This window comes from Anabas testudineus, chromosome 10, assembly GCF_900324465.2.
Source record: "Anabas testudineus chromosome 10, fAnaTes1.2, whole genome shotgun sequence".
Lineage (NCBI taxonomy): Eukaryota > Metazoa > Chordata > Actinopteri > Anabantiformes > Anabantidae > Anabas > Anabas testudineus.
The window spans coordinates 12,175,418-12,193,130 of NC_046619.1; the positions used below are offsets into that span (position 1 = coordinate 12,175,418).

Here is a 17,713-nt window from a genome sequence, read left to right on the forward strand (position 1 = left end):
TTTCTTATAACATCTATTGGTGTGTGATCTTATTTGGCTGTTTTAAAAAAATCTACAAAAAGTACTCTTTTGTGTCAAAGTGAAAACAACAACTTCCTGGTTTCAGCTGAGTCATTTATTACAGTTAGTTTAATCAAATTATATTTTATTGACTACCTTTATTTAAGTGGCAATCACTCAAATTTATTAAATTATTCACATACTTGTTTCTGTGGGAACTCATTTAAGAATTAGTTTTCTGTTTTTTTGTACAGTATTTTTGTTGAACTAGACATGCCTGTGGCTGACACGCTAACAAATGACTAATTTCCTTAGAGATAATGTCATTACTTTGCAAATCCAAAAGAGGGTGTTGGAGTTCTAAATGAGTTTTTGTTTTATTACCTAATTTTATCTTATCTTATCAAGACATGGCACATTTTAAACACACTCCTGACCTAGACTGAGAGCTATGGTTTAACTTCCCATTGTAAAAAAAATTATACAATGATGCTAATGGAAGTTGAGGCACCACAGCCAACTGCTTTTTTCACAGTATGACTTTAAAGAAATGGTAAATTTATTTGGTCTGACTTTCCTGGGAACACTGCAGTCCAAAGGTACCACAGCCAAGGCACACCCATATGATCTTCTAATAACAGACATCAAATACTGGACATAATCAAATGACTGATTGATGACTGGCTCAGAGTTGAGCGTACCAATCAAATATCCTCCGCTTGCTCAGAAACATAAGAAGGTGAGGAGACTGTGTGGTTGTAGAAACTTGAGGGAAGACGGAGCTTGTCAGCACACTATGGATTAAACACTGTCAGGTTTAGAGTTTAGAAAATTAGCACTGACGTGCACACAAGAAGGTGAGAATTTGTGCTTTATTACAAAGTGGGGATAAAGAAAAGACCTGCAAGTGAAGAAAGAGAGAGAGAAGGGCAGAAAATAAAAGAAGAAATGATAAAGAAAGATATGTTATCACATGGTTCTGTGCAGTGGAACAAAACTGGAACCTTGTTCCTGTGACTCACAAGGAGAAATAAGGGTGGAGTTTAAAGGTGTGTGGAAAGAAAGAGAACAAAAGCAACCAATGTAACAGACAGATACAGCCAAAGATGAAGTGAATAAAAAGATGCGGCTGGCAGAGGGACAACCTCTACCAGACAGAAAAAGAACAAAAAGACGTAAAGAGAGATTAAATTCAGAACCAACTAAGATATGAACAGGGCTGTGGAGGCGGAGAGACAGAGCCCAAAACAGAGAGATTAGACAGATAAAGAAGGAGGAAAAAAAAGGACAAAAGCTATGAGAAGAGAAGTGATAATGACATATGAATGTTAGCCTGAAGCCAAGAAAATGCATTGACATTGGAAATGTGCAGCAAAGGCCAAAGAAAGGTTAGAAAGATTCAGAAATCTTTGTGACCTACTGGGTCATTGACATCACTCCAGTCCAACTGATGCCAATTCTCTTTACCCAAGAGCCATCCATCCATGAAGCTCTAAAGAATTGCTTAATTAACAAACTGTATAAAGTTTACAGGGCAGAGGCATGTGCATGAGAAAAAATCTTAAAGACAGAAAAATAAATAAATAATGCATGTATGAATACCATTGCTTCCTGTGTCCCTTCTCCAAACCAGACTTACTTGCCAAGAATTCCATTAGGGCTGAAGGCAACAGGTTGCTTGAATTATTCAGGTAGCACAACACAATTTCCAAAGCAACAGTTTGTTGAGTAGAACAAAAGAGCTATTAAAGCAATTTCAAAAGCAAATTAACCTCAAGAGATAGAGAAGAATAACAGGAGGAGACGCAGAGTGAGTGTAAGAAAAAGTGGGCGAGGCAGAGAGAGCTATGCGAGTGACTGTCGCTCCTTTTCTCTCTCTCTCTCTCTCTCTCTCTCTCTCTTCCCTCTCTTTCCCACACACACTTATATACTCATTAGACACACAAACACACACTTCGTGAGCGAGACTGTGGATGTCTCGTCACTCTGGAAGCAGTGCAGAACAGCAGGGGCAGTCGTCACAGGAAAAGAAAAGCAGCACAGTGGTAAGTTGATCAATTCCTACTTTGCCCTGCTAAAATGTATTTAATAAAAATAAAAATCTGAATGAGTTGCGTGTGAAATTCAGCTGTGTTTGTGGTGTGACAGCATAACTCAATGTTATGTTTGACTCAATATTTGCTTTAGGCTACACTGATTTACTGGTGCACATTCCCACAGTTAAATAAGAATATTAGAGGAACAATAAAACGTGATGTTAATTTGTCAGCTACTTGAATAAAAGCACAATTGTTGTTGTTTCAACTTTCTTTGAGTCCGGATTTTAAGCATTTTCATGCCAAGACTCACAAAGGGAAGTAAAGTATGTGATAAATAGTATCTGTGAGGTGAGTGACGGACGGCTTTAATCTTAAACAGTTTTTTTTTTCTGTGAGTCTGTTTGTCAGCTGAGCTGCAGGGGAACTATTTAGTTTTGAACTGTGTAACTTAAATTCAGATTGACAGCTTGTGGTTGTAGGGAGTTCAGCTGAGTAAATCAGGAGTCTGGTGTGATTATGTAAACTAAAGACAATGACAAATGTACAAGAGGTCATTTACTCAGTCCTGAAAATGAGGAAGTGAGATTTTTCCATTAGCATTTTTGAGTGTGTGTATTCTAAAATGAATTTATCTTTTCCCACTGCTGTATTTGTTTCATACTGTGAAGGCCCACATTTTCACTTCACCTTTACACTGTGGTAGTTTAAAACCAATAGTGTGAAATGCATGGACAGACATGCACATAGGTAGAAAAATATCAACAAACCCATAAAAACATTCAGATAGAATGAACTTACCTAAAGTTCATATAAAGGGCAAAGGAAGTAGTGCCATCCTTTTTTGTTGTTGTTAAATGTCCTTATTCAGTGGTCAAGATATGAATGACATGAGTTGACAGTGAATGAAATAAATCACAAAACCCCCAATGTAATGTTGATAAAGTTTGATTTTCTGCAGTTAGAGCTCTTTATTTCAGATTAGAAGGCACAGCTAGAGCTTCCGTGTGTTTGTTTCCAAAGGAGCTGCTCATGACAGCCAAAAAGAAAAAAAACTATTTTGTATGGGGAAATGGTATCAGATAAAATTATAAAAGCTTTCATGAGGTGGTGATAAGCTAAATTGTGATGATGGTAGCCCACAAATTAGTTAAATGGACATTTATAACAAAGAAAATGTTGCACGTGGACATGCTTAAACTAGGGTAACTTTGTAATGTCTGTGTTAGCAGAAGCAGACAGCAGAACAGTGACAGGATGTGGTTAAGAGTCATGACTTGGTCAGTGAACCATATTCAGCGCTGAGCAGCTCAGAAAAAAAACTCTACGAGCTGATGAAAAGTGTAACTGTGAGCTACAGGAAATGTGCTGATTCAGGTGTGTGTGTGTGTGTCATTCTATAAAAATATATCTGTGTGGGTGTCTGCTTACTTGGGCATTTATTAAATTAGATATAACAGAGATGTGCTATGGTCAAAACTGACACATTGAGATCCATCAATTATCCCCATGCGACCTACATGTGTGTGTGTGTGTGTGTGTGTGTGTGTGTGTGTCACAGCAATGCATGCTGTTACTCTCTATGCATATTTTATGTGTCTAACCTGCCTATCTGTGCACCTCACTGTGGCTGTGTCTGTCACTTTTGTGTGTTTCATTTTCACGCTTCGTCAAGAGTCCACACCTTCCCTCCGCTGGTCAGGACACACAGCTGTTACCAAGCAACCCCCCATCCCAAACCACCTCCTTCTCCCTCTCGCTCTCTCTCCAGTTCCTCTCTGTGGGTCTCTCTGTCAAGGACAAAAACAAAGACAAACAGGAAGACAGACACACATATGTGTGTGCACACACACACAATACAGATCCACCCACAAGAACACACACACACACACACACACACAGGCGTCTGCACATTCATAAATATGTAGACTGCTATAGATTGCATTGCAAAAGCAGAGGAAGTGAGTGAGCCAAGAATCTGGTGCACAATTCAATTATATTAGTATAAATGGAGCATTGAGAAGTCTGATTGCATTATGTTGCTCTGATGGACGCTGTGTGCAGGGTCAAATGTTGCTTTGAACATTTGTAAGCTTTTTCAGTATAATAGTCCCCACTAATAAAATGTTTATTGATCTGGTACCAGTTGAAATTCCTTGTGTTTCCTTTGCTTACGGTAAACCTGGAGTAAACAAACAAAAAAAAAACTACATGCATCCTAGAAAGTTCAGGAAACTGCATCTGCCTCTGTCTAATATTCTGATCACACTGTAACTGACAGAACAAAACATAATTATGTACTGTAGTCATAGCATGGGCTTTGCTGTTGCCACATGGTCCCCCACGTCTCAAGACTGCAAAGTGATTCAGTTGAGTGCATCACCTTAAGACACTGCCATACCTCTTTCCATACACCAACTGTGATTGAGTTTTAAGAACCGAATAAATTAATCAGTGAGTGGATGAATGAGTTATTTCCTGTTTCAATGACTAATCTGTAGCAACTGGCTAAAAATGTTAATTTAATCACAACAAAAACCAATATTGAAGTGATCTGAGACGGTATTTCCTGATTCTGTGAAAACATATCATACATCACTTCTAACTTTATATTTGTGAAAAACAAATATGATTACTTTAGTTTCTCTATGGGCTGAAGAAGATCAGATATCGCGTATGTATGTATTTCTAAAAAGACACATCTGGGTGGTGAAAAAAGATAGCAGAATGAGCACATCGTATTTAGAGAATCTCACATTTCAGACAGCGAGTCCCAGCTGAGAGGTAAATAACCTCATTACTCATCTCCGAGCTCAGACCATGTGTGGTAAAGAGCCACTGTTTCTGCTTCTTTTCTGCCTTCCATCAATACCCAAATTGGGCTCTTTTCACTAGACCACTTACAGAGTAAAGCAAGGTCTAGATGGGTGTAGGATGAATCCTTTACAGTGCATCTGATTTGTGTGCGATGGAAGTGAAGAGACAAGGAAATGCAGCTGTCAGGGAGCTTTTAAAAGTCAAAAACTTAATTTTTCATCACTGTTGTGTCCACCTACTGTTGGGTGTCACCTCAGTTACACACACATACATCTATTGCCAGAATGGACCCATTGTGCTCAAAATCCCAAACACGTGCGTCCACATTTGGATGAAGAAACCCGCTGAAAGTAGAGCAGCCTTCACATCCTTTGATAACACAGTACTCAGCACTTATTACAATCCATTACAGTCCTCGAAATCCATTACTAAGACATGTGTTTTGGTGTTTGGGTGTTAGTAGGTCCATGCAGGACAACAGATAGACAAGCGATGTGTGCACGTGTGTGTGTGTGTGTGTGTGTGCGCGCATCTGTGTGTCTGTAATTATATATACAGATAAAGTGACACTCACCATTGTTTTCCATTAGGGACAACTAATGAGAAGTCTATGAAAGAAAACAGATGGTCAGTAATAAAGTAGCACACTGTCTAAGTGAGCTATGCTCTATTTACTGTAGGAGTAGTTCTTGTCAACATTAAGGTGAATGAATGAATTTTTTCTGTAACTGTAGTCTTGGCTTTAATAAAATAAAAATGCAAGTCATTTGCATCTTATTTCTACTAAGTAAGTAGGCTATTGTGCTTCTTGATAAGCGAGTGGACATGATTGTATATTAATTGTTTCATTAAAAGCACAAATATTTATGCTAAAATAAACACAGGAAACGAATATGGTTGTGCGTTCACACACACACACACACACACACCGCACATAAAGTAATTTGGGAAAAGGAACTGAAGGGTAGATATCCTCATAAGAATGGGAGCACATATACATGAAGTCCCATGGTTGAGACAAAGTCCTTGTTGAAAAATTTTGTAGTGGCTGAAATATACAGTATGTCTCTAAGGCCCATGTTGGAGCCAAGTCAAGCCTCATTCCAGCTGTCTGTGTGTGTGTGTGTGTGTGTGTGTGTGTGTGAGACAGAGAGACAGAGGGAAAGAGACAAAACAAGAGTGACCAAGAGTGAAAGGGGCATATTTTAATGATGAAAACAGTTGAAATGTGTGGTCTCAGAGAGTCGGTCTGTGGTTCTGTCACAAAGACTGCGATGTAATGTGCATTTGAGAGCTATACTTCATACGCTAGTGACTGTGTTATCAGTGTTTGCTCTGGATGGAGTTCAAAGCAGAGAGTCAGTGACAGAAATGTGTCCACAGAACAAAGAAGTGAAGATTACAAGACTTCAAAGATTAGATATGAGGTCCTGGTTTCTGTAGACCCAGATTTAATTAAAACCTTTCTTTTTCTGTGTTTTTTTTTTTTTTTTTTTTACTTTTTTCATTATATAGTGTTATTTTCTTCCTTCTCGTCTTCATGTGAAGCCAGTATGTCCATCTCTTGACGTCTCTTTCTCTCTCTCTCTCTCTCTCTCTCTCTCTCTCTCTCTCCGGAGGTGATAAGTGAGCGGCTCTGGACCAAGTCTGGCAAATGTCCCGATATCCATTACAGTGTTAGAAAATAGACGAGCAAACATTACCCACCACCCACTGACGCAAACGCATGTACTCCACACTCACACTCTCTCACACACTCTCACTTATCAAGCAGTTACACTCATTCCACCAACCACACATAATAAACTCATGCCCGCATGCCATTATTGAATGAGTTCACAGAGGACAAATAACAACTCTGCAGCTCTCTTAACAAGGGCTATGTAAAAAAACAACATTTACAAAATGCATTAAAGAATGACATTATATTATTAGCAGTATATCATGTAAATAACTTTACAAGCTGTTGGAATCTGTATATGCTTTTATTTCTGTTTTTTATTTCTGATTTGACAACTGTTACTGTATTTATTACATTTACATATTACATTTAATCTGTTTTTGAGCCTAATTATATTTAACAGAGCAGCTTTTAACAGCCCAACCCAAACTTTTGATAACCATTTGACACGCAGAACAATGAGAGACGTTACACGGTTGCACATCTTCTGCTTTGCTGAACAAATACTGTGGCCACAACAAGCATGCTCATCCATCATGGTTTATTGTTTTATCATGGATAGATTGGAAATCCCATGAGCTGACTGCCTAAAGTGGCAGCTGTAACACTTGTTTTATTGAGAAAATGGCTGCCATGACATAACTGAACATTAGAGCCTACAAATATGGTACCTATACAGTACTTTCACATCTATTTAAAGCCAATGAAGTCCATGCAACGATAAATAATGTGCCTGGATTAACTGGTACAGTGTTTCTAAATTCTGCATGAAAGGCTCGAGTTTAACTTTAAGATCAGTACTATTGTAACCGCATGAGGTTTTTGTTTCACAACTCAGCAATAAATAATACAAGAACAATAGTATAAAGAAAACCCTGAAATGCTAATTGTTCATTTCTTTAACTTAAAGTAAAACTATGTAAGTTGTAAACAATAACACATTTTTTTTTCCTTTTGAAAAGTTGAAGATATGAGCAATTAAAGGCATCCCTGCTCAGTTCAGTGTACTCACTGGTTTCGTTGTTACAGCCTTATTTGGTCTGGTATGACCCCGAGCTTATGGTGGTTTATATTAGCTAATCTTAAAAAACTTTAGCTTGATATTTCTATGTAATAAGCATCCATGCGTCAGTGCACTGACTTGATCATTTTAGTCAGTTTTAACATTCATCCTGTAATTGTCACATGTAGCCGCAGCAGTCACTGTTCAGAAATTACTCACATAGTCTGTACACGATTCATCTTTTAAAGTCATTGCACAGTTCATTGGAACGTCATTAGAGAATATATCCACAGTCTGCTTATTCCAAAGACAGTTTTCCATCATACCGCGAGTCATTTTGTCAGTAGTTGCTAATTTATTGTTTTATTGCAGCTATTACAAACCAGATGCCAAGTTAGTCTTTAATTCTCCAGCAGAAAGAAGAAAAGACGCCATGTCCAGTGCACCCAAATATACAATATATCATCTGTAAAGACAGTTAGACATAAACACAACAACACATATGCACGGATAATACACTGTCTCTCTGCTTTGTCCAGTGAATTTATGAAACATCCTCTGATCGTCCTCATCCATTTATGGTTGTTATAGCTAAATCGTTCTAATGCACGTAAACAGATTAAAATAATCTATCTGAGACATTACAATAGATCAGCACCAAAGTGGTTTGTAAGTTACATTTTTAATCAGACTAAAAGGAAGTAACTGCTGCCAAATAAAAGAAACCTTAAGAAATACTGTGCCAACACTAACTGTGTCCCCCATCTTTGTCCACTAGGTGTCACTACAGCCATAGAAGATGGTAAATGATGCCTCGGTCAAACATGAATAAGCTACGAAGACAGGAGACAGTTCAACAACTATCACATTTCAACGGAGAAACAGTGCTGAATTACTGTTTTCTGTAGCAGCATTTGTCAGGAGACAAGTGGTGGTCAACGTCTTGTCTTTTTTTTTTTTTTAATGATTACTGTCAAGTGTGTAAATGAGAGCACTGGGCAAGTCACAAGGAAAAGTGAAGCCACTGAGTTAAAAGGGTCCAGGCCAAAAAGGAACAGCAAAAAGTCAAGTAAATTAGCAGCTAAGACAATGGTAACATTGTGAAAGTGGAGGAGACAAAAGGATTATGTGTGCCCAAGATCTTAAGTCACATTTAATCATGGAGAAAGTGAGGTTAGATTGTATGCACCTCAATAAATGGGAGCACACAAGTAATCCCTGCAAACGTATTTATTAATATTATATATATGATCTCACGTCTTATTGTGTGACAGTTGTCTTTGTAAAAAGTAACTCATGTAGCCTAAAACTAGAAAGAAAACATAACAATGGTTCATATAAAAGCTCAGTCATGATGTCATCCGGTTGCCTCCAGTGAAGCTTCAGCGATAATGTTGTCAAAAGTGATGCTGGGTTTCATCCTGTCCCTCCTCATCCTTCTGACTGTCGGTGGTAATGTGCTGGTGTGCCTGGCTGTCTGCGCCTCTCGACGCCTCCGCTGCCTCACTAACTGCTTCATTGTGTCGCTGGCTGTGACAGACTTGCTACTCGGCCTCTTGGTCCTCCCTTTCTCCGCCCTCCTTCAGCTCAACAACGACTGGCCGCTCGGCGCGGTCTTCTGCAACTTCTATATTTCCATGGACGTCATGCTGTGCACTGCCTCCATCCTCACCCTCCTGGCCATCAGCGTGGACCGTTACCTGGCAGTGACCATGCCCCTGAGATATGCCTCACTGGTGTTGCCATGGAGAGTTGCTGTGGCCATGGCCAGTGTTTGGACAGTGTCTGTGGCCGTGTCTTTCTTGCCCATCCAAATGGGGTGGAACACTGTTAACGGGACAGTGCAGAACCAGGGGCCTTGGGCTCCAGAGAGGAAATGTCGTTTTGAACTCAACAGACCCTATGTACTAACTGACTCACTTCTCACTTTCTATCTGCCTCTTGTGGCAATGTGCTGGACCTATCTCCAAATACTGCGCATTGCACGGGCACAGGCAAAACGCATTATCAGCGCCCGACCCACTTGTATAACAAGCTACAACAGCAGGAACAATCCTTCCACCAGTACCACTGTAGTTTCCAGTGTTACAGCGGTGGCTCTGCGGGAACACAAAGCCACAGTCACTCTGGCGGCAGTAATAGGGGCTTTTGTTGTATGCTGGCTGCCTTATTTCATCCTGTTCACAGTGTTGGGACTAAAAGAGCATCCGGACCCTAGCACCGTGCCAGAATTTCAGATTGTGCTGTGGCTAGGTTACGCCAATTCAGCCCTCAACCCTATCCTCTATGGAGCCCTCAACAGAGACTTCAGGTCAGCATACACACATCTACTGAGATGTCGATGCCCTATTTACAGTGGGTGGAGGAGCCGGCAGTCGTCTCCAAGTGTAACAGCAGGTAAACATGCACAGTTCAAGCTATTAAGTTCCTCAATGAATTTCATTTGGACTACAGTTTCTCCTGTTTTTCTGTTTGTTTTTTCCTTTCTTATATTCTCATATCTCAGCCAGAGAGCAGCTTACAGAGGTGACACTGCTGTGTGGCCACACCCCTGTAACCTGCAGGGCAGGTCTAACAGATCAAACTGTCATGCTTCAAGAAATGAACAGAAGGACGACTCCATTTGCAAATGGCAGCCCAGCCACAGATGTCAATGGCAACGAGAGGTAAACTCCTTGTCTAAATGCATGCAGAGTATCAGCAAAAATTGAATAAATGAGCCACAAATTCACTTTCACTACATGTCAAATGCCAAAAATCATGAAAATAAGTTGTTTCACCAATAAAGGACAGTCAGTTAAGCTGCATATACGTGACACCATCATATAACTGCACAGATGATGCAGTATATTCTGTGTCCTCTTCACCCTAAAACACAAAATCTGATCACTTGCACAAACTCTTTTTATTCCTTTCTGCAGGCTCCGGTTGTGTTGAGCCTGTGGTAGAGAGGTGGATGCTGTGTTCACTACACTGCGGTTGCAACTGAGAACCAAAATCCATACTGAAGAGAAAACAAACAGACAAAAATATGGACCAAGATTTATATTCCCTGTGTTTGGAAGCCCTCTGTGCCACAGTAGAAACATCTATAATGCACCATGTAAGTAGGTGTACTGTAAAAACATCGCTATGGTCTCTTATCCACGTCTGCCGCAAAACAAATGAAGTGTGGCACATGTCCACTATGCATCACGCCATTTGTTTATCAGGCCCAGTAATTTGATTTTACAGCGTAAAGTTGTATTATCCAGTTTCATCTTGTCCTCTTTCTTTTGCACTATCGACACTATCAACTAATTGTCTTGAGATTTGTATGTACATATTTGTAAAGTGTGTATTAGCTAAAGCAACAAGGCAACATACAGTAGTATTTTGATTACCGATACATCGTAAAGACTCTACAACATTACAGCTAGAGAAAACTCTATCCCACACAAGAACAGTAAACCCCATACAGAACAAGAACTTTCCAAGAATGTTAAAATGTAGTATATGTGTGTACTGTATGGGAAAATGGTGTCACCAGAATTGCTATCTCATACTTATTGTACAAGTATTGTCAACACATAAAGAAGAATAACATCAACCTGATCTTTTCATCATCATGCCAACTACCACACTGTTACTACCTACAATGAAGTGTGCAAGATATATAACATGCAAGATGCTCTTTTAAAACAAGACAGATGCCTAGCAATGTTTTTAAAAAATAGAAATCCTCATTTTACAGATACTGTGTTGATTTGAGAACGTATTTCTCTGCGGCAAATAACTACAGCGAGTTGGTGACCTTCTATGAAACATCAAGGAGGCGCAATTACGCCTCACTGGATTTATTGTTAACCATGTTTATTGTGACTCTGTGTCTTGTGAGATATTTTTTCTTACTCATGTGTTTACTGACTAACAAAATTCTAAAATGTTCAACTGTGTGTCACTTTTAACAGTTCTACAATGTTCTCATACGTGCACACACCTTTTAAAATCGAACACCAATCCTACCTCCTAAGAATATTTAAGTGTAGCCCTGTATTATATGTGAATGTTTTTACAGCAAGCTGGCTCATCTCGGTGCCAAGATCAGAAGCTGCCCTACTCATCACTAATATTCCCTACACATGTTCCATCAACCAAATATGACTGAACAGTGAAACAAACTTTTGATCCTGTATTTTTGTGTGTCACACTATCCACAATTTAACAGAAATGGGGGAAAACATCACATCTCATCAGCAAGAACCAAATTTATGAACACAGCTTGCCTAGATCCACACAGGACTGATAAATTGAAGATACTTCTAAATGGACGATGTTAAAACACAAGTTGCCCAACATAACCAGTCGCTAATACCTCCAACGGGCTGGTCATCAATCTCATGAACTCTATTTTTTATGCTGACTCAAGACTGCACTCCAGTGGAAACACTAAGGATCACAATTTCAACAAAGTGCATGGACTTCTAATTATAAAATGAGGTCTCACAACATCTGACGGAGACGGATGAAAAATGAACTTTTAAAAAAATGCACAAAAATGTTGAAATAAGAGACATTTGAACGTGGATGCAAACGCCGTCAGTGAAGGGTTTTTTTTGTTTGTTTGTTTGTTGTTTTTGTTATTCGTTCAGTGGCATAATGCATGCAAATGTATGTACAGTATGATAATATAAAAATAACAGGATTAAAAAAATGGCGTGAGCTGTTCCTGTAAAACAGGAAATGATAGTTCAACCATACGGTACCAATAAAGAGCAGCTTAAATAAAGGCTATGGCACAGTACATGGACTGTAGCTATTACCATATGTCTAGGTAACACAGATAGTCCATACTCGTGTATGGAAGGTATTATCATGTGGGATGAAACAGAAATCACCGTATGAGTGGTAAAGAACATTGAATACAATTCATCACAGCTGTCAGCAGACATTGCCTCAAACCACTGCCACGTTAACACTTGACCTTCCTCATACTTGCAGCTATTTCCTTCGAGGACTGACACAGAAGTGTAGATATTATGATGGAGGCTTCAGAGCCCATTCAAACTCAACAGAACACTTATTTGGTATTTAACAACCAGGCTGGTTATTTCTTCAATTAAGGAGAATAGCTGAGCATTAATGCTCCACTAAAGAATGCATTGTTCCACATATATACGGAGGAACACACTGTACATTCACAACAACAGCCTCGTCAGCTGAGGGTTAAAAGACAGTAGTGAAAAAATCTAAACATGTCTCAATCAACACTTTTATATGTATTTGAACCATTTGTTGAGTCTGCTTGGAGGCAATCCATTTTTTTTTTTTTTGTGAAAAACAGCACTGTAAAATGCAAGGGACAAAATGCACAGTCATTATTCAAAGACTCTTCTGTCAAGCTCCAAGCAATTCATAGCAAATAGTTGAAAAACGGAAAGCTTTACTTTTTAAGGTAGCTCTAAAAGCATCCAAGCAGCGATGAGGGTTCTGCAGAAAGAGCTGCTACCACAAACACATAACAGCAGGGAATGAAAGACAAATGTAAACAAAACAACAATAGTTCCTTTCTTTACATTTTATAAGGACGTTAGGAACTAGCAGGATAACAGTGGGAACTTAATATCTATATGCTAACAACCGAATACACGTGTGAAGATGATTGGATGTTACTAGTCAGCCAGAGGTTAAACAGATTATGCTTTAATAAGCCAACGATAGTGATCTTGACTGAGACAGCTGAAGCTAAATAGCTGATGTAAGCAATTGATCGTTCCTCCTAAATGACTGCAAAGCTTAATTTCTGTGCAAATCTCCTATGAGTAAAATCTGAATAAAGGTACGGTCACATCACACTAAATAACTGCTGATGTCTTACATTTACTGAAGCCACAATGGACTAATTTAGGCATGCATTTCCTGTTTCCTGTGCTATCCTGTCTTTTGCATGTTTCTGGTAAAATGTAGAATTTCATTTTATTTATTTATTACATCATGTTCCTTTATATCCATGTTTAATTTATTATAATTTCTAATCCGTAGCCTTGCTCTCACGCACAAAGTTGATTTCTTACTGCCAGTTCTGCAACATCTCATCCTTGTTTGGGGCTGTGTGCAGGACAATGTCATTGTCCAAATAATGTCTGGAATTAGGTCTTGGCTTTTAAAGCATCACTTCCTAGACTGTCATGAGTGGTAGGCCCACTATGTCTCACAGCATCCTTAATATATAGATCATAATCATGTGCATGCCTCTCCATTACTGCGACTGAATGTAGTTCACACATAAATGTTACAAAACTGGACCTAGTAAGATTGGGATTGTAAGTTTTATGGAAAAGTGATGCTGTTCATTCAGAAAGGAGGTCGGTTTACATAGTAACTGTGCAACAAAAGGAAAATTAAATATGATCCAATTTGGTGCAATAAAACCAAAAATAAATACATTTAATAAATTAAAAGCCAACTAGCTTTAAATATGTACTGAACTAAATATTAAATCTTCAGATTGAACTGAATTAAAAATTAAATTTTAATTATTTTTATATGTTTCTTAAAAGTAGAAATACAAACTGATCTGACATGAGGCAGTTATGCCATTCAGACTATCCTCTGAATATAACTGAGCCTTTCAACAAAGTACTTTCAGCACAAGTAATGACTAAATAACAGTTACTTCTACAGTGAGAAGAAAAATTGTGGATTTCATCAGCGCTCCAGTTGAGCAGAAAATGTTTATGATGTACTTAATAATATTGGTTTCTACGGGAAACCAAAAAAGTCTATACATTTCATTAATATTAGTACCACATGAACATCTTAACATGAGTCCAACAGCCTTTTTCTGGACTAGCTGAAGTCTGTTGAGGTTCTGTCTGATTTGCTTCAGGCCAGAAAACTGAATATTGCTCAAAATGAGAAACCCCAATGCATTGATGACGTTTTTCAGAACTAATGACATGGTGGAGTATGCTTCAAAAGTAAACCAATGTCTCTTGGCTTTTGATATATAGACCGATAATACCTCTTATTGTGTCAAGAGGACACTAGAATGACTCTTATCATTTGAACAAATATAAGACACTGAAGTCCACGTTGCTCCCACGGTCCAGTGCACTGCTTGGCAGCTCTGTTGGCATCAGTGTGTAAGAATGTGTGTAGTAATGGTTGAAGAAAAGACAAATCATAAAGTGCTCTCTCTCTCTGTTAAGGCAGAAAAACACTAGAAGTGCGACCCATGTACCATTTACAAATCCAAATGTAGCATAAAATGGCTAAAATCTCTAAAAGTAAATGACTAGCTTCTGCACTAAAATTTTAATTTAGCGTTTTCATGGATGAAAGCCAGAATGGTTAAATACTGCCCTCTCTAACTGAAAGACATTTACTACGCTTTCATCTCCTCGAGTGCCTCTATTCCTATATAAAATCATGTGTCTCTTGGTAATTCTGATCACTTGCTACTCTCTCTTTGCCTCCTTCTCTTTTCAAGAGTGACCACTGACAGTTCACACCGCATGAAACCCATTTATCATCGCTTCTTTAACACCAAATGAATGTGAGGAAAAACAGAGGATATACAGTAAACTATTTTTCTGTCACTCTAATGCGCACACACACACACACACACACACACACACACACACAGTAGACACACCCGACTCTGCATAAGCTATCAATCATAGATATTGTCATTATTCAACTGTGTCATCGACAAGCCCCTCTCCTTCTCCAGTCTTTGTCTCTCTCCTTTTCTTTTTCCTTCTCCGTCTTTTCCCTCTCTCACCAACACTCACATGTGAGAGAGAATCATGAATCATAAATCTTATGAATGCCATCTAAAGACTGCTCAGCGCTATGAGAAAGAGAGATGATTGATAGATGTGAGTGAGTGTGGTGAAAGCAAAGAAGATGGACAGAAGGTTGTAACCAGTAACACTGGGGTCAAGAAACTGCAGTACAGGGGTCAAACATATCGGAGGAGGTACAATATGGCCAAGAAGGAAAGAGAAAATGGACGGATGACGCAGAGGAGGGGAGAGAGTAAATGGTTGAAAGGAAAAGGAGAGAGGAGGAGGTGGTGGGGGGTGTGGGGGGATGCTGCCACAGTGAGGCTAAAGCCATAACTCATCTTTTATTAAAAATAATGAAAAAAACTTAATGAGTTAATAATATCTGGAGAAAGAGATAGGGAGTGAGACAGAGATGGAGCATAGGACAGGAGGACGGAGGAAAGGAGAGAAGAGACGAAAGGAAATGAAGAGAGAGAAAAGAGCAGAGATAGAAAACAGAACAGGGTCAGCGTGTGTCTCTTTTCACCCTTTGGTCATTTATTGCAGTTTTCAAAGTTCACGCAAGATGCATTAGACAGGCAGGGACAATCATCGCGACCCCCCTCTTTCTGCAGACCTAAATCCCAAAGCCTGCTTGGTAATTAAAGGCACTTAACAACCAATTAACCGTGATGAGCTAAATTAGCAGGATATTGTCTCTTTTGACTAGGCTACTGCATTATCAGTGTATTGAAACAGCAATGAACAAACCTCAGTGGCCCGTGTTTGCATGTAGGCAAATGACGGATTAATTACTATTAAAACATCAGCATCTTAATGAGCTTGGAAACAATTAGAGAGGTCGTTAGCATGTGGAGAACGGCTGAGAACAGAAGAAGGGGGGAGCGAGCACAAAACAAGAGAGAAATCTTCATTGGGAAGCAATACTGATTAAATGGACGTACGGTCGCACTCATCGCCCAATATCCACGGACTTATTAAATACATGACATCACCATTTGTCTTTTCCACCATCAAGCTACTTTTCTCCTGCCATTATCTTTCCCCCTACTTCTCCGCCTTCCCCAACTCTCTGCCTTCGTTTCGCCTCTCATAAAAAGCCTTTTTCTTGCTCTTCCATTCCTTTCTACACTTTTTTTTTCTTTTTAACTCCCATTTCTTCCTTCCCTCCTTCATGCTTGGGGGGCACAGTCCTGTGAAGGAATTTAATATGCAACTTTTATATGAGAAACCAATCGCATACGTCTGGGTCTATTGGGCTCGCAATCTATCGGCCCGGACGGCTAATGCAATAGAGAGAGCCGGGGCTATTTATCACACAGGGAGCTATCTTTTCCTCTCTCTCCCTCTCTCTCTCTCCCACTCTGCCCTCGCTCTCTGTCTTTATTCAAGCCCAGATTCCTGGCTGCCACTAAATCAGGCCAACTATGAGCTATGGCTGCCCAGAGGGCATCTCCTCTTTTATAGGGGGATTTGGATTTTGTATCTACTGGTTCCTCAGTGGTCGTTGAGACTGTGCTAACAGAAGCTATAAACATTCAACAAACAAAGGCAACAACTTAAACGTCCCTCTGTCCCCACTCTAATGATCATGAACGTGTAGCGATATATGGAAGGAGGAGGATGCATTACCCTGATGAATAACTTTTCGGTGGCATTTACAGTGATGCTGCAAAGATTTGTTTGCGTGCATGTCATCAGACAGAGGCAGAAACACAAGCAAACACTTATGCACATGTGTGTACAGATGCGCAGACATTATGTGCAGACATGTACATACAGTGAACTATACTGTTATGGTAATGTGCTATAGTTCACACTGAATTACCAAAGCTATTTACAGCCGGCAGCAGCACAGCCTCAAAAGTTTTCTGCTGAAAAACAAAAGCGACAGCGCGCCCACCTGCAGCAATTAAAATGCCGCAGAAAACCAAATTCATTTCAACAAATTAGCCACATTACTGGCCACTGTGTCATCGCTGATGGCAATTAATAAGAAATTAGTCACAATCAGCCCTATATTAACATCTCACCCAGGGGCCGCGGCTGGAAATTAATAACCAGAGATTCATCTCTCTTACTGTCTTTCTGGCTCTCTCCTTCACTCACACACACACATACACACACACACCTACACCCACCTACATTGTTCATGAATCACCTCTAAGAAACTGATTTTTTTTTTTCCTCTCTATGCGGATCATCTCATATGATCCACAATCTGCTCGTGTCAGCTAGCCAGCTTCCTCTTTACCAGGGTGTGAAAACCCCCTAAAAGACTTGAGTGTGTGTGTTTGTGTGTGTGTGTGCTTTTCTTTCTGCATGTATAATCAACATGTGCTACATATGTTTGTTGATATGGGTACTGTGTGTGTGTGTGTGTGTGTGTGTGTGTGTGTGTATA

General features: G+C 39.4%; 1 protein-coding gene across 2 annotated transcripts; it reads left to right on the top strand.

Annotated features, from left to right (window-relative positions):
- Positions 1–1,927: 1,927 nt before the first annotated feature.
- LOC113160035 (histamine H2 receptor-like) lies at positions 1,928–11,520 on the top strand. 2 transcript variants are annotated; one of them, XM_026357060.1, is made up of 4 exons: positions 1,928–2,045; positions 8,316–9,934; positions 10,044–10,203; positions 10,459–11,520. In XM_026357060.1, exons 2-4 carry the CDS (start codon positions 8,929–8,931, stop codon positions 10,472–10,474), a joined length of 1,182 nt encoding a protein of 393 aa, XP_026212845.1. In that variant the 5' UTR covers positions 1,928–2,045; positions 8,316–8,928; the 3' UTR covers positions 10,475–11,520. The 2 variants fall into 2 exon arrangements, with proteins under 2 accessions (XP_026212845.1, XP_026212846.1); XM_026357061.1 differs by lacking the exon at positions 10,459–11,520 and having other exon boundaries at positions 10,048–10,195.
- The last annotated feature ends 6,193 nt before the right edge of the window (positions 11,521–17,713 follow it).